This window comes from Colobus angolensis, unplaced genomic scaffold (genome assembly GCF_000951035.1).
Source record: "Colobus angolensis palliatus isolate OR3802 unplaced genomic scaffold, Cang.pa_1.0 Scaffold108, whole genome shotgun sequence".
Lineage (NCBI taxonomy): Eukaryota > Metazoa > Chordata > Mammalia > Primates > Cercopithecidae > Colobus > Colobus angolensis.
In genome coordinates, this window is record NW_012111808.1 from 4,799,776 (window position 1) to 4,823,448 (window position 23,673).

The 23,673-nt window shown below is 46.9% G+C and overlaps 1 protein-coding gene across 1 annotated transcript in view; it reads left to right on the plus strand.

The window, feature by feature from the left end:
- Position 1: 1 nt before the first annotated feature.
- The window catches only part of ONECUT2 (one cut homeobox 2), a gene marked incomplete at its 5' end in the record, with an annotated part of 48,917 nt that continues 25,245 nt past the window's right edge, over positions 2–23,673 (plus strand). The window contains one exon of the mRNA XM_011949514.1: positions 2–938. Coding sequence (XP_011804904.1) covers positions 2–938 — 937 coding nt within the window. The remainder of the gene's footprint in view (positions 939–23,673) is intronic.

Genomic DNA, 23,673 nt, shown 5'->3' on the forward strand with positions numbered 1-23,673 from the left:
GGCGGCAGCGGCGGCGTCGCGCTCGGCCATGGTCACCAGCATGGCCTCGATCCTGGACGGCGGCGACTACCGGCCCGAGCTCTCCATCCCGCTGCACCACGCCATGAGCATGTCCTGCGACTCGTCTCCGCCTGGCATGGGCATGAGCAACACCTACACCACGCTGACGCCGCTCCAGCCGCTGCCACCCATCTCCACCGTGTCTGACAAGTTCCACCACCCGCACCCGCACCACCATCCGCACCACCACCACCACCACCACCAGCGCCTGTCCGGCAACGTCAGCGGCAGCTTCACCCTCATGCGCGACGAGCGCGGGCTCCCGGCCATGAACAACCTCTACAGCCCCTACAAGGAGATGCCCGGCATGAGCCAGAGCCTGTCCCCGCTGGCCGCCACGCCTCTGGGCAACGGGCTAGGCGGCCTCCACAATGCGCAGCAGAGTCTGCCCAACTACGGTCCGCCGGGCCACGACAAAATGCTCAGCCCCAACTTCGACGCGCACCACACTGCCATGCTGACCCGCGGTGAGCAACACCTGTCCCGCGGCCTGGGCACCCCGCCTGCGGCCATGATGTCACACCTCAATGGCCTGCACCACCCGGGCCACACTCAGTCTCACGGTCCGGTGCTGGCCCCCAGTCGCGAGCGGCCACCCTCGTCCTCATCGGGCTCGCAGGTGGCCACGTCGGGCCAGCTGGAGGAGATCAACACCAAAGAGGTGGCCCAGCGCATCACCGCGGAGCTGAAGCGCTACAGTATCCCCCAGGCGATCTTCGCGCAGAGGGTGCTGTGCCGGTCTCAGGGGACTCTCTCCGACCTGCTCCGGAATCCAAAACCGTGGAGTAAACTCAAATCTGGCAGGGAGACCTTCCGCAGGATGTGGAAGTGGCTTCAGGAACCCGAGTTCCAGCGCATGTCCGCCTTACGCCTGGCAGGTAAGGCCGGGGCTAGCCATGGGCCAGGCCGCTGGGAAGAGGGCTCCTGGTCCGGTGCTTGTGGCCCAGGTCTGCGCTCCCAATCACTTATCTTGATTCTTTCCTTCTCTTTCCTATACACTTCCTCTTTCTTCTCGTTTTTATTTCTTCTTCCATTTTCTCTTTCTCTTCTGCTCTTCCCCTACTTTCTCTTCTCCCTTTTCTTTTTCTTTCTTACTCTCTCCTTGTCCCTGAGCTTTCATTGACCGACTCCCCCCCCCCCGTTATATTCGCCCTCCTCTCAATGTGCCAACCTTTGCCCTCTGTCCCATCTTCCCAGGTGCTGGGAGGCGGGATGGGAGTGTGCGTTTTCCTCTAGGAGCCCTGTCTTTCCAAGACTCACAAAAACCGGAACCTGCCCTTATTCAAAACCCTGTGCACTTCAAGTCTTTTTTAGACAACACATTTCAATTTTCCGGGCTGGCTAGTCTCCCTGTGCAGCGGCAGTTGAGAGGCTTTGCGCTGCAGAGGGAAGAGAGCTCTCTACTCTCCCACCCACCATATAGGCAAACTTATTTGGTCATTGGCCAAAGGCACAGCCTTGGCCGCGCGGAGAACCGGCGGCCAGGATACAACAGCGCTCCTGGAGACCATCTCTGGCCTTGGCGTTGGGGCAGGGACTTTCTGACCGGGCTTGAGGGGCTCGGACCAGCTCCAATGTCACTACCTACAGCGAGGGCAGGGTGTAAGGTTGAGACGGTCACATTCACCGCTTTGGGAGGACGTGGGAAAAGAGACTGAGGTGGAAAGCGCGTTGCCTTGCTCACCGGCCGCCCTTGCCCCGGTCCCAGCGTTTGCTGGGATTTGCCGGGATTTGCCGGGGCTGCGGGAGACACTGGGCGCTCGTGGGAAGAGGTGCTGAGAAATTAAAAATTCAGATTAGTTAATGCATCCCGACCACGGGCTCCAGGCTCCGCCTTTGCATTAAGCGGGTGCTGATTGTGCGCGCCGAGCGACTGCGGGGAGGGCTGGCGGCCCGCGGGCGAGGACGCGTAGAGGCGCGGGTTACATTGTTCTGGAGCCGGCTGGGTTCTTTGTGCCTCCTCTAGCGGCCAAGCTGCGAGGTACAGCCCTCTATTGTTCTAGGAGCACAGAAACCTCCCGTGTGGGCGGCGGGTGCGCGAGCTGGAGGGAAAGATGCGGTAGTTACTGCGACTGGCACACAGTTGCGCGCTTTTGTGCGCACGGACCCCGCGCGGTATGCGTGGCGACTGCGCTACCTCTAGGAGCCAGCCACTGGCCCAGAGGGGCAAAATGTCCAGACCCCCCTCACTGGGGAGGACACACTATACCCTATTGCAGGCCAGGGTGGGCGGCTTCTCATGGACCGGGTGGAGGGGGTTATCTTTTAGGATCGGCGGGCAGTCTAGGGGAACAATTCGTGGTGGCGATGATTTGCATAGCGCCGATCTTGGGATGCGCGCTGTTTCGAGCCGACCTCGCACAGCTCGCTTCCGGAGCTGCGAGCTCAGGTTTCTACCCCCATCCCCTGGGCTTTCCTCGCACCACTGAGCCCAGCTTGGGGGGTGCACTCGACCGATGCCGGACAGGGCTGGGGAATGTGACAGGCAGCAGGTTCACCCGGGCTTGGAGAGGAGGCGTTTCCGCTTTGACAGCATTTTCCTTTGCCAGCTGCTGGTGGATTCCGATTCCCAGTCGGTAATCGCCCCGCAGTGTTGATCTAAGAACGTAAAGAAAACCTGGTTTCCCTGCAAAGAGCCTCCCCCAAATTGGCGGACTCCAGATACTTTGAGTGGATTTAGAAATTTATGTAATCTTTCTCCTTTAGTTTATTCTTCATTCTCTCCTACAGTTTTCTCTGATTTGCTGTTGGTTCGGGGCAAGATAACGCAGCCAGTAGAGAGTAATAATAATAGCGGCCGGAAATAAACTGGAGGCTTACTGTTAGTTCTTAACATTGTAGTACCCCTTTGTCATAGATCCCCCCAAATGTCCCAGGCCCTTTCCAGTGGGTTTTAGCACCCGCCGGCTTCTTGGCACTGGGAACCAGAAGGATGGTCTTAGACGGGTACAGTTGCAGCAGGATGACAGCTATTCTACTCCTGCTCATCTCAGAGCGCTGCCGCCCCCTCACGCCTGTCGGGCAAAGAACACAGCTTTTAAAAAACACGTGCCTTCTGCCCATATAGGTCTGAAAGTGATGTGGAAAGTAATACTTCGCCTATTAGCGAGTTTCAGCTTTTAAAATGACCCCAAGCATTGCCGAGATGAGAAAGCGTGGCATCCCGGGGGTCTTCAGCCCCACCCGCGTCCGTGGTGCAAGTCTCCAGGGGCAGGCCCGGGAGAGCACTGCCCACGCCGCTAGATTTTCCGCAGAGGAGCGCTGAAACCGCCTTCGTGGGAGACAGAATGCCTCCTCCAGCGAGTGGAAAAGGCCTGCTGAGGACCCCGCTTTGCTTCGAGCATTCAAATGTGTGTCTGTTTTATTACCCTAGGTTGAAAAGGGACAAGAGCTTTAGCCTTTTTATCTGGCCATTTTATCAGCAACTACAAGTGTGTTGAGTGGTTATTATTACATAGGAGGCTTTTCAGTTTGGGGTCAGTAGATCAGTCTCTTCAGACACTGAGGCAGAAGCTGGGACTAGTAAGTAGGTATTATGTGCTCAGAGTGCTAGGGGACAGGAGCAAATGGAGAAGAAAAGCGGAGGCTTTATCCGCCGGGAGTATCGATCGGAATCCCGCCGGGAGGCCGCAGAGGGCCCTCGCCGTTGGGCCTCCGGGGTTTAACAAGCCCAGCGGCTCCGCAGGCGGCTCGGCCAGACTCCCAGACCCGTGCCTGGAAGACACCGTCCCTGCCCCGCTACAGCCAAACCTGCCTCTTCTGTTTCTCTCTCATAGGTTATAGGTTCCCTTTCTCATTTTGGCCCTGTCCCCGGGTCCTGCCAAACGGCCAAGCAGGCTGGGGTTTAGGGGGCTCAGAATGAAGAGGTCTGATTTGACCAGCGCACCCTTAGGTGAGGTACTGCCGGTCACAACAGAGGCCTCCCCAACCTGCCGGTGTTGTCACAGCCAAGGGTGGCACTTAAAAGGAAAGGGGAGAAAACTTCGGAGAAACTCAGATTGCCCCAACATTAGATTTCAGAGAAATTGACTCCAAATGCCCGGATTCGTTCGGAAAGGGCGGCTAGGTGGCAAGTGGTTGCAACCCCGCCAGGTCGGGCCTTCGCAGAGGTTCCCCAAGACTAGCCCTTGCAGGGCGGTTTTCAGCAACCTGACAAGAGGCGGCCAGGACAAACTTCCGCGGGTTTGAGCACACACTCTCAGGCGTTGGGCCCCAGAGACCTCTAAACCAAGCACAAACAAGAAGGGAGTGAGAGAACCCGGGCGAGAATTTGAACAGGCGTCCCACTGAGGAAAAGTGAGGCCTCTGTGGCAGGCATGGTTTCTTCTGATGCCCGAAAATCAAATCGAGCGGAGAGCCCGACTACATTTCCTGCAGAGGTTTCCGCCTCCAGTGAGCCCGGATCCCCCAGCGGCCTGCCGGGGGCTGATCTCCAGTCCCCACCATAGTCCGACGCACGGCCTTCTCCTGGCAGCAAGCTCCCAGCGGCCAGTCTGAAGCCAATTCTGTTCAGGCGGCCGAGGGCCCTTAGCCAACCCACCATGATGTCGCCTGGGCCACCTGACGCCCGCAGCGGTGGGACACGGCCCGGGCAGTGCTCAGTGGCTCCTGCTAGGGGCACCGCATGCGTGCTTGTCTTCCGCTGCGCCGGGGACGTCCTTGGGTGACACGGGCCGCTGGGCACCTCCCAAGCCGAGGAAAGCGGACCCCCTTCGCAGAGTTTCGCGCCCACCCACTGACCTCCCACCTCGTCTGTCGCTGCTCGGGCTCCCGACTCAGCCCACCTCTCCTGGCGGTTTAGTTAGGGATCCGAGCTGGAGAGGCTGAACGCAACCCGCGCCGCGCAGTACGGAACAGAGGGTGTGTTTGCCTGCTAGCTGCTTGGATGAATAATTGAAAAGTTCGCTGCAGTCTCTGCTTCGTCAAGTCCCGGGCGCCGGGAGAACACCTTCCCAACACGCATCAGGGTGGGCGGGAGCGGGCAGAGGAGGCGGGACCCAAGGGAGGAGAGTGAACCCGAGCAGGAGAAGCAGCTCAGGCAACCAGGCGCCCTCGACGCGAGAGGCTGGGCGTTTATTTTTATTCCAGGCTTTCCACTGTGTGGTTATGTCACCTTCTCAAACAAATGTGTATATGGAGGGAGATCGATGCTGATAATGTTTAGAAGATTAAAAGAGCATTAATGCTGGCAACAATAACGTAAACGTGTGGACCCAGATTTCATTGATCTGGAACTTGATCCGGCGCGTTTCCAGTAAGCCCGACGGCGCGCTCTTCCCAGCAGAGCGCTCGCCAGCGCCACGGCCCCGCGGCTTTCCAGCGGAGCCGCTTCGCCAGCTCTGCGCGGGTTCTCCCGTATGACCGCAGCTCCTCCCCCGTGAGGCCCCAGCCCGTCTCTACTTCCCCGAGGTTTTCTCCTCCTCTCGCGGGGCTCCCTTCCCTCTCCACGCCCCCCCCACCCCGCCCCTGTGCGCGCTAGCCGCTACTAGCACTTCCCGCGGTCACACTGGGCGGCTGGATCCGCGAAGCCAATGCGTGGAACGGTGCCCGAGGTTTCCTAACTATCCTGTGCTTGGCCGTTGCCACTGGGCCCTTGTGACCAAGCCCAGGTTTGAAAATGGCGTGGCTAAAGCTGCCTGCTAACGGCGGAGCTTAGTCAGCCGCAGATCCCCTCCCATCCTCATCGGTTCTCGTACTAAAAAAGGCTCACGCGCAGACTTTTTACGCAGGTGCATTCGTTGGACAAGTAAACGTGGCCCTAGTAACAAAAGCCTGAACTTCATGCCCCTGAATAGCAGGCTCTGCGCTGGGCTGGTCGGGTCTAACTGAGAGAATCTTGTGTCCTACCTTGGCTGGTACAGGAAGTAAGAGAAGCAAACTGGGGAACCCCTGCCCCACCCCTTCCCAACCCCTGGACCTCCTGGGCCGAGGCCTGGGTCACTGGCCCATCGCGGGCAAGGAGGTGTCCTGTGGGACACCTGCATTGACTGGAAAAGAAAGAACTTTAAAGCTCTTCCTTCCTGCTTGTGGGGGACACCACCACACCCTGCCAACCACTCCCCTGGCCAAATGGTGGCTTGTTTTTCCAGAAGGAGCACCAAGGTGAATTTTATGGAAAAAAAATAGAAGAGCAGGGACCGAAGTAGGGATAGGATGAGAACTAATCGTTCTGGTTTTTTTGAAATTATGAATCCCTCCTGTTGGAGAAGGCTGAGTTTTTCCAAGAGCGGATCTCAATCAGGAGGGAAAGCAGTGTTTTCCAGCCTTCTCCAAGAACAGTAATTAATAAGAGGAAGGAAAGGAGAGATGGGAAAGCAAATCGTGCATTGTTCTGCTTTGAGTTGAGGCAGAGGGTAGGCTGGTGTTTCTTCCTCATCTTCCCACCAGTGTTCTTCCACCTTGGTTCCTAGTCAGAAAGTGCCCTACCTGACCGTTTTTGTTTTTTTTTTTGAGACCCAGTCTCGCTCTGTCGCCCAGGGCTGGAGTGCAGTGGCCGGATCTTAGCTCACTGCAAGCTCCGCCTCCCAGGTTCACGCCATTCTCCTGGCTCAGCCTCCCGAGTAGCTGGGACTACAGGCGCCCGCCACCTCGCCCAGCTAGTTTTTTGTATTTTTTAGTAGAGACAGGGTTTCACCGTGTTAGCCAGGATGGTCTCGATCTCCTGACCTCGTGATCCGCCCGTCTCGGCCTCCCAAAGTGCTGGGATTACAGACTTGAGCCACCACGCCCGGCCAACCTGACCGTTTTAAACTACAGATACGTAGTTAAAGATAGCTAGGTAATCAGATATGTAACTAAGGAGGAGGGTAGGTGTTTTCCCTTTGGTCTGGCAGACAACTGGCTCCCTCCCCACAGCCCCCACTTGAAAGACTCCTAGGCTCTGCGAGGAGCAAGTGGACCTTTAGAGGATAGAATTCTAGACTCTCTTCCACTCCCATCTTAGAATTCCAAGATTGAGCAGGATTCCTGTTGAATGGTGTGGGCCGGGCAAAGAATAAACTGATTACCCCAGATTCTCTGTCCCTACAAGGCACCAGCAACTGCTTCACTCTCCTCTAGAGCCAGGTCTGCCCTGAGGCAATAGCACCCTAGGCCAGTTTTACCATCCCAAGCGCCAGACTTCAGCCCTGAGGGAAGGAGAGCCAGCCTCTCCTGCTGTCTTCAAACTGAGGCTTCATTTTACAGTCACCCCCTGATGTGGGAGAGAGCCTCCCCACCAGGTTTTCTGGCCTTTAGACACTTTTTCTCTTCAAAGAAGAGACCAGAGGAACAGGACTGAAGAACTCTCAGGAAGAAAGTTCTGGGCTTCACACTCTATGGCTACTGGCTGAATTTAGCAGAAAGTGTCTTCATGAAAAGTGGTATCATGGAGGGGGATCCCTGGAGCAAGGAAGACCTCAAGGGAGAAGCAGAGAGATTTAGTTTCTGGGTTCTTGCCAAAGGAAGGGAAATTAGGAGGGAATAAATAGAAATAATTGCCTGGATAAAGGGCCCTGGGGAGGAGGGTGAAGACGGAGGCACCCTAGGCCTTAAACTTCATCTAGACTCCCTGGGCTATGCTGACTTCCGACCCTTTCAGGGACCTTTGTTTTTCCTGACTTGGGAAAAGTTCCTTCTTCTGGGGAGACAACTCTTCTTAGAGGGGAGAGTCCATGATGAAGAAGCCCTCTGGGGTGATTTATGCTGTCAGGTACGGAGCTTCATCAGGCTAACTCACCCTGTGGGGCCCTGTCATCCCCTCTTATCACCCAGGCTTTTTCCCTAACCGATCTCAGTGCCTTTGAGGGAAAGGCTTTTTGATTTCCCAGCCTCATTCAAGGCAATGGCTGAAAAATGTACATAGGTTTTTCTATGGGCAGGTGGGGAAGAGGTAGAGAAGTAGTTTGGGTGACCCAGCTCATCTAATGCCTGACATGGTGCAGATGGGCAAGACTTGGGAGTCTGGCTGTGGACTGCGCAGATAGAGATGGCCTCACATCGGGAGCAGGATTCCTAGAAGCTGTGGATGTTTGTTATGAAAAACTGTCCCACACAAATTGTCCCAGAGGGCAGGGAGGCTCTGCATTCCACCTCGGCGCCTCTTTCCCCATTTGAGGATCCATTACGCTTCTGTAGAAAGCAGACTTTGTTTGGGTTGGAAGCACACCTCCAGTGTAATTTAATCAGCATTGGACTTTGGCTCTTGTAATCAAATATACATATACTTTCTCCTGCAGGAAGAAAAATAATTTCTCTGTAACTGGTATTGACTTGAAGTCATGTAATCTCTGGAAAGCATCACATTTTTAAAGGGAAAGGTAAAATTAAGGGGAAAAGAACCCACAGTGTTAGTGGTTTGCTTTGTCATTACTAACAAGAGCCAGTTATCTCTTAAGAAAGGGCAGAAGAAGCATTCCTAGAGCACATTCCTAGTGCTGCTCCAATCGTAGATATTTCATTTACAGTTTTCTCTGTGCAGTCAGCCTCAGAGATGGTTAAGGATAGGAAACTAGGTTGACTGGCTCACCAAATTCTAGAATGTGGGCTTTATTACTTATGTTGCATTGACATCCTTGAAGGAACCTGTTTGACAGCTGATTTTTCTGCCCTATTTGGAGAGGCTACAGGCAGCAGCAGCTCCTTGAGTTCCAGCAGGATCTGGGTAGGTAGCAAGCCTTTTCTTTAAAGGGTGATTGGCAGCCATTGTCAGCTTGCTTCCCACTCCACCCCAGTGCCCCTGAGCATGAAGCTCTGTGCTAGTGTGTCCCCCTGGAGCAAGCTTGGAGTGCCCACCCCCCAGGGTGAGGTTCTGGGCTTTGCCCAAGTTGAGTCTGTTAGGGAATCTGTTGTAAACACAGATCCATTGATTTGCATTTGTCAGAGAGTAAAGTTAAACCAGTGAAAAGAGAAGCCCTTACCCTTTTATGCAGGGCCAGGGAAACCTTTCATATTGATCCTATTGATCCAACCTTTCCCTTTAAGGAAACCACATAGTTAAAGACCCTCGTTCAATAGATTTACCCTTCGTGCTTGTGATATTCCTTTAAGTGTTCTCATCTAGGATAGCTGGGCATTAAGCCCACACTCCAAACCAAACAAAAATGAAAAGGGGGTGGAAACAGAGGGGGTCAGGAGGCAGAATTGTGGGAAGTGAAATTAAATCAAACTGAAATGTGTAATGACCCAGTTGGCGATGTTTTCCTCATTCTTCTAAAATGACATGCAGGGATAAAGACAAAATAGGTGCATTTGGCATCTTTTTTTTTTTTTTCTTTTTGAGAAAAGGAAATCTGTTTATATGACTAGAGTAAAAATGTCTCAGGAACATCATTTTCTACTGTAAAATTATTTCATTTCAACTAAACCACCAGTTTGCTTTATTTAAGCTGGTTCACTTAAAAGCAGTGATGTTGCCACAATTATTTTGGTTCCTTTGTAGCAAATCAGAAAAAGGATTGTCCCCAGAAATGCAATATTTTGGACTCTGTATATGAGCATAAGCACCGAAGTCACTTGAAAAGAGAGAGGATTTGGAGTTTTTATGTTCTGCCGAAAGTGGGAAGCAGGGGGTAGAACTTCTGTTGTAGAGCAGACTAGATGGAATAGGAATTGCCAGATATTGCTCAGTATCCTTCTTGCTTGCAGATATAAAAATGAAAGTCTCATTTACCTCCAGAACCATTGGCACAATCCATTTCATTTCTTCCCTTTTTTTTCCTCTCTAAATAACATGCATTTGTGATTTTTTTCAACACAGTGCATGAGCTATTCCTAATTGGCTATCTCTTGGGTTGTTTTTGTACATTCATGTTTGTTTTATGTGATTGGAAAATATTAATGATTTTGTAGGTGAGCTAATGTATTTATCTGCTGAGTGAGTTCAAAGGGCAGAGTTCAGCTATGGTTCAGGTTAATTGAACAGGAAGCAGTGAGCTCTCCAGGCTGTGTTGAACAAGGGATCAGTCCCTTAAAATATCACACTCAGCAAACACAATTTCACTGTCTTCATCCTAAAGTCTGATGTAAGAGGCTCAGATCAACTTGGATCACTTGTTTAAAAAACCAAAGCAAAGCACGGTAACTGCAGCAAAACCCTGGAGTCCCCCTCGGGGAAGAAGAGTTTTCTCATTGGCTAATTGCTTTATTGGTAGCACTGACCTGCAGAGCAGCTGCAGCAGCCTGGAAGAAGGCTTAGGCCTCAGAATAATGTGCTCCATTAGAACAGGGCAAGGCATTTTTTGTTTACTCAACTGGAGCTCCCTGCAAAGTGCCATTAACCCTGGCCCAACTGCTTGTGTGCTGCAAAAGCCAAAGGTCACACCAGTCAGTCTGTAGGCTCAACAGCCCTGCCCTGGTAGGAAGGTTGGGGCGCATCCTGCTGGCACTGCCCTCCCAGGGGCTTGGGCCAGCCCTCTGGGCCCTTTCCAGAGTTTTGACTAAAGCAAGCAGTTGCACAACTAGTTTACATTTCCCAACTGCTGAATCATGTTTTGATGATTAAACAGTTTTGATCTCAGCACCATCAATCACACACATACACAAAATCCCCCCACTGCCCCTGTATTTTCTATTTATGCTCCCTTCACTACTGTGTATTACAGTAAACAGAATTGTGCAAACGGTGCTTTTAGCAGGAATATAGTTCGGATAAGTGCTTGAATCAAGGGGAAGACAGACCTCCAAACATGGCCGGGGGCTGTTTGGTGGAAGAAAGGTTTCAAGTGGAGTCAGGGAGCACAGTCAGGGCTTCCACCGCCGGCAGGTGAACTAGAGTGCCACCTGCCGGGAGTCTTCTAACTGCACTAAGCCCTGCACCTTCCACAAGGTCCAATCCCCTTCCTTCACTTTGTTCCTAATATCCTTGTCCCCATTCCCCACCCTCCAGATCGCTACCCATGCAAACATTATCTTCCCAGAAGGAGCTTAAAGGGCTTTTTCCTGGTCCTTTGAAACTCTAACCTCTGCCTCTTCTAATTCATTACCAAGGAGAAATCAACAGTTCTGCTGTCTTAGATGAGGTGATTTGCCCATCCTGCACATTGAGGTAATAGTCTCCTGCTTAGTTGGACTGTGCTTGGGGGAGGAGAAGCAAAGAAAGCAAAAAATAGCCGTGGGAGGGAAAACGAATGATTATGTGTGGAAGAAAAATGGCTCCGTTGATTGTGCCAGTGAGGGCTGTGCCAACTGTAAGGTGTTCTGCAAAGATAAAATATTGTACAAAGGAGAGAGGATGAGAGAGAATTAGCATCTACAGGGAGGACATCGAAAAAGAGATATGCCAAATCAGCAAACTAGAGTTGGGCTTTGTGAAATCCCCTGGAAAGAGAAAAAGTGAACCAGCCGTTTTGCAGTTGCAAAGAAGTGAGCCAGTGGACTAGACTGCGAGCCAGAATGTGGAGCTGGCTGTAGCTCTGTGGGTGGCAGCTATTTCTACACTTGCTTCACATAGACCCCTGCCTGGAGCCCCTGGTAGCAGAGCGCCTAGGGGTGGGTTGCTGCCTCCACGCCCCGGCACAGGCTTCAGGACCACGAACAGCGCCATGGAGGAATGCTGCTGTCTGAGCGAGTTTCCACCTCAGCCTACACAAGGGAGATGAACCCGCTACTGGGGTTAAATCCAGGCAAGAGGCTGACCAGTAACTCCAGCTCTGTAGGTCTCAACGCCCCAGTGCAGGGCCTCGTATTTTCCTCTGGAGCCCTGTGGCTTTTCGGTTCTCTGTGAGATCAGCAATAATAAGGGGAAGAGGAGGCGGCGTCTGGGTGAGAAGACAAAAGATGCTGAACGACTCTTTCCTTCTGAAGAGGAAGAACATTACCACCGCTGGGGGGCGGGGGATTGAACTGTTTTTCTCCATATTGCTGCCTTCTGCAGGCATGATTGCACCCTCAACGGGATATTTTAGATTTAGGCTTTCCCTTCAAGTGTTACTGTCTGCCTGCCCCCACGCCCCACCCCCCAGGTATACACAAAGGGATGTTTTTGTTCCCCCAGTTGCATGCACTTGATTTTTGAAAGCATGACTTTCATTATATTAAACAATATTCTCACATTATAGCAGCAGTAATGTCACAGGGAGAGCCAACTGTGAAGCATCACCACCTTCGATTAGAAACTGGATTTGATTTCTTGAGAGCCTAGTGATGAGGGTCTTTTTAAGAAAGGCCTTGCCACTGCTTCTGCCCCTGACCCCCTCCAAAGGGGGTCAGAGATGTTGAGTGACTTCCTCCAGGCCACACAGTGGAGTCATATGGCACTGGCCAGGGTGAGAGCTGACAGTAGGCACTGACCCCTGACTCTGGCCTTTTTCAGTCAGTTGCTCTGCTTTATTTCTGTTTTTATTCCAGAGAAAAGAGATAGGAGAGTCCTTTTGGTCTATGATTGAGCACAACTCACGTCTCTTTGGGTTTTGAGTAAAATGGCCCTTGACTTCCTAAAGCTAATTAAAATGTAAAACTTTTGCCTTATTTCAAATAACTTTAGTTCAGACCTAATTTATTGCTAAGGTGGTTCTCAGGGAGGTGGAGCATTGGAACAGAAAAGTGTGTCTCATTTAAAAGTCAAAGGTGTGATAAATGAGAATTTTTTTCCCCTGTGACAATTTATCTTCAAGTTCCAGGTGGCTCCTGTGTAAAAGGAGGGAAAATCCAGCCCAAAACAAAACAAATCTGGTAGAGCATTCAAATTTGATGTTGAAAAAAAATTGTTTCTGTGTGTCTAAATGCCCAAAATTTCATTCTAAAAATGAGCAGGAACATATCTGAATCAGATATACAAATGGGTGTTAAATATATTTTGTAAGCTCTGACTAAAGAAGTTTCTTCCAGCTGTGTAATCTTTGAATCTGTGGATGTGCCTGTCTCAGGAGTTGTTGGGTTCCACTGTCAAGACCTTTTCCAGTAAAACATGGATTTGGCAACAGTAAATGTAGCCTTTTTGGCCCATTTTATATGCATCACTGCATCTTACTAAAATGAGGCATTACGCTCTGCAAGGACTTGTACTGAATGCATTTCCTTTGTAATAAACTCAATATGCTTTTGAAAAGATATTTTGACAGAACTACCACGTAAACAAGACCTTTTATATTATCTATTTTGACTCCAAATACTGAAAAATGTGTGGAGTATGATAATTTTATGCTTTTCTGAATTAGTGCCATAGATCCCCAAACCTAAAAGATGTAAGGGAAAAATTCTTCTTGGATGCAATTGCCTCCTACGTTCATTTAAGTATACCAGAGTTCATTTCAGTTCATGTTCAAGGGACAAGAGTGAATTCTGTATTCACTTTCAATGACTAACCCTTCTCATCCTTTCTTTCATTCTTCTGAAGAGGAGGAGGTGGACTTCCTATTGAAGACCAAATCCTCTCCTGCCTTCTCAGTACTCCATTCTTCCTGTATGTAGATGTCCCTGCCTTTGTGAAGTTTTCTCCGTCCTCCTAAATTGGGATCTCCTTGGACCATCCCTCCCTTTGCATTTATAACATAGATAGGCATCGCCTGCTGTCTTGTCAGTGTCGCCCATTAGATTAAGATCCAGAAGAGGAGGTTGGATACAGCATACAGGAGGCAGCCAATAAATATCTGTAAATAAGTTTTGTTTTTTTGTTTTTTTGTTTGTGAGATGGAGTCTTGCTTTGTCGCCCAGGCTGGAGTGCAGTGGCCGGATCTCAGCTCACTGCAAGCTCCGCCCCGCCTCCTGGGTATACGCCATTCTCCTGCCTCAGCCTCCAGAGTAGCTGGGACTACAGGCACCCGCCACCTCGTCCGGCTAGTTTTTTGTATTTTTTTTTAGTAGAGATGGGGTTTCACTGCTTTAGCCAGGATGGTCTCGATCTCCTGACCTCGTGATCCGCCCGTCTCAGCCTCCCAAAGTGCTGGGATTACAGACTTGAGCCACCGTGCCCGGCCCTCTGTAAATAAGTCAATAAATAATTTTCTTTTATATGACACTGTTTCTACCCATTGTATTTCCCCCATATTATTGTAGATGGCATCTGAAAAGGAATCATCAGCCCCAGCACATCATTTAGGAGAAGCATTTCACAATGGCAAGTTCTCATCAATGTCACTTTCCTCCCAAATTACGATGTTATAATCACGTATTAATTCTAAAGGGAATCTCAAAGTAGGGTTGAGTCTTATCCAAATCTTCAGATTATTGCCAATGGAGCAAGATATGTGAAATGATCATCACTAGACACTAGACTAGGGACCCATTTTGCCAGTTGGCTCTAGTTCCCCCAAAGTAACCCTCCCCAGTCAGTCAGTTCTCCTCATTTTCCTGCTCAGACATTGTCCTCACTGTCCTGTCCATGTCTTTGCACATTCTGTTCCTTCTGCCTGGAATTCCTTATCTCATCAGTCCCTCTCCAGGTCTTATCATTCCTAGCCACCTCCAATCCTCCTTCTCTGAAATCTTCCCAGCTAACTTTGGCCCATTCCTTTCTCTTTATTTCTGAACTCGACTTGCAATCATTGCAAATGACAGAACAGCCTTGTTGACTCTGGTCTTACACTGCTCTCTAGGTCTTTTCTGCGTCTCCCTTTCTTCCCCATGGCTCTGGAGGGGAGATAGCATATCTTTGAGTTCCCAATAGCTGCTGGTCCATGGTTGAACCTACACCAGGCATTCCTTTTTGAGTAAGTCATTTGATGGCCTCCTATCTATCTTTACGGAAGCCCCCAATTTCAGTCACTCAATGGGAGAATAGGTTGGGTGTGTTTACTTACATCTATCATTCTTTTCCAGCTTCTTCTCTTGAAAGGGGGTATTCTTCTCTTATTTTGTTTGTTTGAGCCGGAACCTCACTTTGTCACCCAGGCTGGAGTGCAGTGGTGTGATCTCGGCTCACTGCAATGTCCATCTCCAGGGTTCAATTGATTATTCTGCCTCAGCCTCCTGAGTAGCTGGGATTACAGGCACCTGTCACTACGCCTGGCTAATTTTTGTATTTTTAGTAGAGACGGGGTTTCACCATGCTGGCCAGGCTGGTCTCAGGCTCCTGACCTCAAGTGATCCTCCTGCCTTGGCCTCCTAAAGTGTTGGGATTACAGGCATGAGCCACTGCGCCCAACCTAAAAAAGGGGTGTTCTTTTCTGTAAATGTTTTGGTCATTGATGGAAATATTGGCTTACATAATTTAAAATGGATTTCTGTGTTAATCTGAAATGAGACATAAGCTTAATACAGAGAATACAGGGCTCGTGATGTCTTGGGTAATAGCAAAGGTTGTTCTGTTTCATACAAAGTGCAAAATTTTGCCCACCTCAAGTGCCAGCAATCATATCAGCAAATCAGAGGGACTACTTTCCTATTTTAAGTCATTTTAATTATCAGTAAACTAAACTTGCATTTAAACAGCCGTTACTTGAGATACTACAAGAGCTTAGATTAATTAATAACTTAAAGTTACCTGTGAAGAAAAAAGCCAGAGGTTAATATTTTTATGTTTTTATTTTATTTTTATTTTATATTTTATTCTTTTCCTTTGATGAATCCATTGCTGCCTATACTGTACTGAACTAAGTAGTTAGGAGTGAAAATATATGAACTAGCCCTTGTGCCTCTTTGATTTTACTGTACATTTAAGATTTGAGTGGATACATCCTCACTTACCTTTACAAAATCCATATGGAATTGAGTGAGAACAGAGTTTATTATTATCTCAACTTTAGTTAGAAACTGAAACTAAGATCATTTATTTGCTATACATCTCATGCAGAAATTATATATTGCCTTGTGATATTTCATCTTTTTTTACAGTTATGTTTTGACATTCATATTACATGAGTAACAAATTATGAAGACTAAGCATTTATGAACAGAATTTAGTGTTAAATGGAAGCATTCCAGATTTTTATTTTCTGTTGCCTTGAATTGAATGCATTGCTGTGCTGCATGATAACTGGGTAAACAATTGATCTGTGGGACTGCCATTTTTGTGCCTTGCATAACCAAACCAAGTTTCCTTTGACACTAAGGCAGAGACAGGCAGGGTTGAGCTGGGCAGGAAGCAGCTCTGAGGCCTCCCTGAAGGGCCTTAGACTCCCAATGGGGAAGTCAGAGGCCACCCTGTTCTCTGGCTACGGCACCATAGCCTAGACATGGCTGGTACCAAAGGCTATACACTTCCTTCTTTAGCCTCCTTTTCTGCCCTCTTCCTAAAGGAAGCAACTGGGACCAGAAAGAGTCCATATTGCTAGCACCACTCCTCCCTAACCAGTTCTCCATCCAGAGCCTTAGATTCAGGTTTGCACAGGCAGATTCTGGAAAGTCCATTGAAAGAGCAGGGTGCAGAGTAAATAGGTGATGAATTGGAGGGGAAAGGGAGGAAAATTCACAGCAGAGACAGGTGGACTTTCCTAAGTGAATAAGCTACACCAACTCAAGAATCCAAGTATTCCACCCCTGGAAAGCAAGAGGTGAAAGCAAGTTGGTTCCACTGGTGAAAGCAAGTCACCTGCCTGAGTCCAGAGACAGGGTGGAAAGGCTCTACAAAGTTACATGGCAGGAAGCATGGGCACAGAAAAGGCAAGCATGAGGCATTGGAGGGGTGTTTTGGGTTTTTTTTGTTTGTTTGTTTCGTTTTGTTTTGTTTACATTCTACCTCATACTACGTAGTTTAGCTCATTTATTATTGGAAGATGCCCCTGCTATAGTGATACATGGACATCAAGGATGTCCAATAGTATAGGGCTAATTTTGGCAACAGACAGAAGATAAGGGTGGGGGTATTTCACATTCATAAGTAACAAACCTCTGCCCACTTTGACAGGAACCCTGCCTCTTTGTACTGTGACTGTTTGTGACATGCTTGATCTTCTCGACTAGATCATAGCAAGCAGGGACCCTGAGCTTTGTTCTCCTGCCTCTTCCCTTTAGCCCCACCACAATGCCTAACATATAGTTTGCACTTAGTAAATACTCAAAGCTAAATGATCCCCAGCATCTCACTGCTCTAATGTCCCAATGGGAGATCCCCTCAAGCCCCACTAGGTGATTACTTGTAGCTCAACCTGTATTTTATTTTATTTTATTTTATTTTGAGACAGAGTCTTGGTCTGTCACCCAGGCTGGAGTGCAGTAGTGCAATCGTGGCTCACTACAACCTCTGCCTACTGGGTTCAGGCTATTCTCCTACCCTAGCCTCCCAAGTAGCTGGGATTACAGGTGCCCACCATTATGCCCAGATAATTTTCATATTTTTAGTAGAGATGGGGTTTTGCCATGTTGGCCAGGCTGATCTTGAACTCCTGACCTCAGGTGATCCACTCACTTTGGCTTCCCAAAGTGCTGGGATTACAGGTGTATGCCACCATGCCTGGCCTCAACCTGTATCGTAAAATACGGTTTCAGTTTAAACTTTTAAATTTTGTTCTACTACAATAATTACCAAATTCCAGGGGAGCAAAGTCCAAGCCTGTTGCCTACAGAAGTTAAGGCATCCAATTCAGATCTCAATTCTGTGTCAAGAAAATCTAAACAAGGCGAACACTGCTTAGGGTTTACCAATGAATATAGAAGCAAGTTGGAAGTGATATCAAAAAGATCAAAAGGTTCGCTCATTTATGACTTTAACAATGTCTCAGTTTTTTTAACCTTAGGTGCTACATCTGTAGCATACTTTTTTAAAAATCATAAGCAGTGTTAAAAAATACTTGGCAGTTTTGTCTTGATTCTTAATATGAGTGTTAAGGGATGCCGTCCATTAGTGAGTACACCCCAGATCATGTGTTTATTGCATCCTCCTTCTTCCCTGCCTGCCCCTAATAATCTGGTGCACAGAGGGCTACTTAAGCTGACTTATATGGATCTCAATTGCTGTCATTTGTGCATACTTAATTCAGAGAGGTGATCACATTGATTTCCAAGCCCCAGTTTTTAAGACACTGTACTGACATAGATATCTTAGCTGCTCTATGTTGTCTGAAAAGGAAAACATTTTAAGCCTTTGGAAGCAATTTTGATGGACATTTCATTGTGTTCTGTATTACTCACATAATTAAATTTCCTTCATGTCAAAGTCTGTTTAAAATTAAATTGAGAAATATTTTTGAGTTCCATCGGGCAGATAACTTTGTTTAGCTAGATTCGTTCTGCATACTTATGAAATGGCATCCTATGAATCAATACCCAGTGCTCACAGTTCCCTTGAATGTGAAGAAATGGCACCCTTAGTAGGCAGTTGTAATCTGTAATTCATAACAAGCTGTCCCTAGTTATTGAATGTGTTTACCCTGTAATTCCAGAAAGTCCTTGTGTTTTTATGCCTATGGTTTGGCAGACTGATTTATTCAGATGCTGAGCATTATGAACTAAATTCATACTTCTTTCATGCATTAGCTGGAGTCATAGGACTCTTATTTACAGACTCACAGTCCAGCTCATAGTGGCTAGCTTTCTTTGTGTCATACCAGAGTCTTATTTGCATGGCCAAAGGGGTAGAATTCCAACTTGGGTTTGAAAGCAAATAGGGTAAATTGTCAGAAGATGTATTCCTGTATGCATCTTTGGAAACAAGATATAGGAACAAATCCTTATTTTTCAACTCTACCCATCCTGCTGAGGACAGAAGAACAAGCCCTCCTCATCTTTTAACTTGCCTCTCCTTGAGACAGCCATTCCATTAAATTCTATGGCAAGGGAATCTATGGTGTTCAAGCTGTAATTGAAGAACTGGCATTCCATAAACGCTGCTTTAATTAAAAAAAAAAAAAAAAGTTCCAAAGAACTGCTTTTTGTTGCATTGTTAATTAGCCTTTGAACATTTTTGAATTCATTATAACCTTCAAGGTCTGCCAAGGTCTTTAAGGTTTCTTGTTTATGGTTTTGCCTCTAAATAACTGTAGGTACATTGTAATGCTATTGTGAGCCTTAAGTAAGTTAATGCATATAGATGCTTAGAACAACTGCTAAATAGTAAATACTTGCTAAAATAGCTGCCATTATTATTGATTGATTAATTTTCTGTAACTTCTCCATATATCAGCAGGAAATTTGGCCTGAGTCACCAACGTTCCCATAGTTTTTATATATTAAGAATATTGCTTGGCATTGTCAATGACAGCATGAGGCAAACAGATCCAGTTTGTATCTGAGCCATCATTTACTAGCTCTATGATGTCAGGCAGGGGACTACTCTTGAAGAGCCCCAGTTCCTTCCTCTGTAGGAGGAGGACAAGGTAGGTCCTGACATTATCTAGTTAGTGTACAGATTAAATGAGATGCCATAAGGGTGTATGGCACCTGGTACATTGCCTCCTACCTCCTCAGTTCTGCAGTTAACATCCTATCGCACATGGGCACATCTGCACTTCAGCGTAATTTTTTTGTCATTTTCTCAGGTGAGATTTAGGATGAGTGAGATTGCCAGACTCTACACTCATCACTGGGCATTCTCTTTGCAAACTGGCCAACCATGCAGCCGGACTATTTACTGCCCACCCCCAGTGTCCTTTTAAGACTCCCTTAACAATTATGGGCATTTTGCTAAGCTCATGCTTAGAACCCAGAAGTTGACTGTGTACACAGTAGATTCTGACTGAATCCCTACAGGCTTAGATCGGAATACAGTGCATTTTGCAAGTATGGTATGTATTGAGCAGACATTCTATATTTGATGGAAGTTCTCATATAAAAATGGCAACTCAGCCAACAAAGCTCAAATCGTCTGTCTCTATAATGATCACAGGTTTGAGAGGTCTTATCAGAAAGTTATTTTTATAGACGCCCAGGTGGTCATGAGATTAAAAATGCTAAGGAGAATGGCTTCCTCTTTAACCTCTTTTCTGTTTTTGATATGTCTGGGCCCTGCTTTTTTATCTTGTTCCCCAAATCCATTCACTTAGATTCTGACTTGGCTCCCCGGAGAGCTCCAGTTTTGGTTCACACCATCATCTTTATTCTCAAATTAGGATCCTTAACAAGGAAAGAGAAAAGAAAGAAAACCTATAGACATCCAGATGTTGCTTTTTCTGAAGTAGTAACTTTGTTTGATAATATTTTGAAGCTGTGGGCCACTGAATTCTCAGCATGCAAGTTTATTTAAACAGTCTCTAGTATCCTTTCCTGACCCCAAATTACTTTCAAGCATTAATTGTCCTAGTGGTTTCATGGCCACAGTATTTCATATTCATTAGTGTTTTCATGAAAAATTATAACACTAATTAGAGTGGCTTCCAGTTAATTCACTTGGTGATTCATTACTCTCTCCTTCTTGGTGATCTGCATGTGGTCATCCTGGAGAAAGTATCCAAGGGTAATTGCAGCTCTATTCCCTGAGTGATTGCCTAATGCCATTAGTTCTGATCCACAGGAGCATCTCGGGCAGCTCTGATGGGGTCTGATTATAGCTGCACCCTCGTCCAGCCCTTTGGATTCAGGGAGAAAGGGAAGCCTGCAATGAGGACTGGTCCTCCGGAGGGGTCTAGGGAAGCAGAGGGGAGGGACGTCTTAGAGAAAAGGAAGTAGGAGCAGGGGAGGGAGTTCAGGGATTTGAACATCACTTTAACATCTTCCAGAACCTGGGTTAAGGACAAGATAGAGTAAAATCTGCCCTGAGAACTTGCACATAGAGTAAAAAAGGTGGTTTCTCTTCAGTTTCAGTAGACATGTGGCCAAGCACTGAGCTGGAGTTTGGAAACCTGGTTCCCTCTCAGAGCTCTGACATCCATTTCTTCCAATTGAAAGTTTATTTGACCTCATCCCCATTAGGATGGCTGCTGTAAAACAAAATGAAAACAAAAAATAACTAATGTTGGCAAGGATGTGGAGAAATTGGAACCTTGTGTGCTGTTGGTAGGACTGTAAGATGGTGTAGCCACTACAGAAATAGTATGGCAGTTCCTCGGAAATTTAAAGTGTGAATTAGCACATGACCCAGAAATACCACTTCTGAGTATATACTCCAAAAGAACTGAAAGCAGGGTCTCAAAGAGATATTTGTACACCCATGTTCACTGCAGTGTTATTCACAACAGCCAAAAGGTGGTGGAGGCAATCCAACAGTTCATCAACAGGTGAATGGATAAACAAAATATGGAGTTTTCATACAGTGGAATATTATTTAGCCTTAAAAAGGAAGGAAAATCTGACATATACTACAATATGAATGAGTCTTGAGGATATTAAGCTAAGTGAAATAAGCCAATCACCAAAAGACAAATACCATATGATTTCACTTACATGAAGTATCTGGAATAGTCAAACTCATAGAAATGGAAAGTACAATGGTGCTTGCCAGATGCCTGAGAGAGGGAAATAGAAAGTTGTTTAATGGGTGTAGAGTTTCAGTTCTGCAAGATATAAAAGTTCTAGAAATTGTACAAGAATGTGAATATACTTAACAGTATGGAGCTATAACCTTAAAAGTAGTTAAAATGGTAAATTTTGTTATGTATATTTTACCAAAATTTCAAAGAAAGATTATTTGTTGTTGATATTATATTGCTTGCTCAATTTTTTAAAAAATTAAAAATAAAAACAAAATAGAAAAACAAAAAGCCAGGTGCAGTGGCATGTACCTGCAGTCCCAGCTACTGGGGAAGCTGAGGTGGGAGGATTGCTTGAGCCTGAGTTCTGGACTGTAGTGCATCAAGCCCATCAATGTCCACACTAAGTTCAGCATCAATATGGTGACTTCCTGGGAGTGGGGTATACCCAGGTTGGTTAGAGGAAAAACAACTACTGCCATGTTGCTTTCAGTTCTTTTGGAGTATATACTCAGAAGTGGTATTTCTGGGTCATGTGATAATTCACACTTTAAATTTCCGAGGAACTGCCATACCATTTCTGTAGTGGCTACACCATCTTACAGTCCCACCAATAACACACAAGGTTCCAATTTTTCCACATCCTCACCAACATTTGTTATTTTTTGTTTTCATTTTGTTTTGATAGCAGCCATCCTAATGGAGATGAGGTCAAATAAACTTTCAATTAGAAGAACTGGATGTCAGAGCTCTGAGAGGGAACCAGGTTTCCAAACTCCAGCTCAGTGCCTGGCCACATGTCTGCTGAAACTGAAGAGAAACCACCTTCCTTACTCTATGTGCAAGTTCTCAGGGCAGATTTTACTCTATCCTGTCCTTACCCCAGATTCTGGAAGATGTTAAAGTGATGTTCAAATCCCTGAACTCCCTCCCCTGCCCCTACTTCCTTTTCTCTAAGACGTCCCTCCCCTCTGCTTCCCTAGACCCCTCCAGAGCACCAGTCCTCATTGCAGGCTTCCCTTTCTCTCTGCATCCAAAGGGCAATTGTGTTTGCTCAGTAGTGGGATACTGCCTGTGAATAGCCACTGTACTCCAGCAGCTTAAAACTGCATTTCTTAAAAACATTTTTTATCAAAAGTTCTGCCACTCCACTATTCACAATAGCAAAGACTTGGAACCAACCCAAATGTCCATCAATGATAGACTGGATTAAGAAAATGTGGCACATATACACCATGGAATACTATGCAGCCATAAAAAAAGGATGAGTTCATGTCCTTTGCAGTGACATGGAGGAAGCTGAAAACCATCATTCTCAGCAAACTATCACAAGGACAGAAAATCAAACACTGCATGTTCTCACTCATAGGTGGGAGTTGAACAATGAGAACACATGGACACAGGGTGGGGAACATCACACACTGGGGCCTGTTGTGGGGTAGGGGGCTGGGGGAGGGATAGCATTAGGAGAAATACCCAATGTAAATGACGAGTTGATGGGTGCAGCAAACCAATATGGCACATGTATACCTATGCTACAAACCTGCACATTGTGCACATGTACCCTAGAACTTAAAGTATAATAATAAAAAAAAGTTTCTGCCACTCAAAGAGAACCACATTAATATTTTGCTTTTATTAAAATTATTTTTAATTATTTAAGCAATGCATTAAAACATTCTACTTATAAAAATCAAAACGTTAACGATCAGAATAAAGTCCTCTTTGCCCGTCTCCTTTAATACCAATCTTCTTCATTACTTCCCAGCAGCAATCACTCTTCTGGCTACAAAGAGCAGGTCTGCCAATCCAGGCACGTCCAGTGCATTTATTTATCTACATATGCACTCATATAAATTGTATAAATAGGTAGGTAGAAAGACAGATAGATGGATATCATAGATTTGTGCATTGTTTTCACATAAGTGGCATCACACTGCATGCATCATTCCAAAGCTCCCTTCTTTCCTTTGATAGTATGCCTACCTAGCTTGTACATATAATTAAGGTTCTCCCAACCCACATTTATTGCATAGTGTCCCATGGCATGGCTATTTTCATTTATTTAGCCATTTCTGTATTGATGGGCAATTAGGCTGTTTACCATTTTTGGTTGTTTGCATTATTTGCTAAGCAGTGATGAGTGAACATCCTTGTACATACCTCCCTGTGTACCCATGGGAATGTTTCCGAGGGTGGACACTGAGAAGCAAAGTGAGAGGTCATGGAGATGCACATACTGTAATTTTGATAGACACCACCACACTGTCTTCGAAATTGGCTCCCCATCAGCAATGGAGGAGAGAGCTCCTATTTCCCCCACACTTGCCAAAAGTTAATATATTAGCCAGTTTACTTTTTTCCACATAGTTGCTGGATTTAAAAATAACATTTTGTGGTTGCTTTATTTTGTTATATT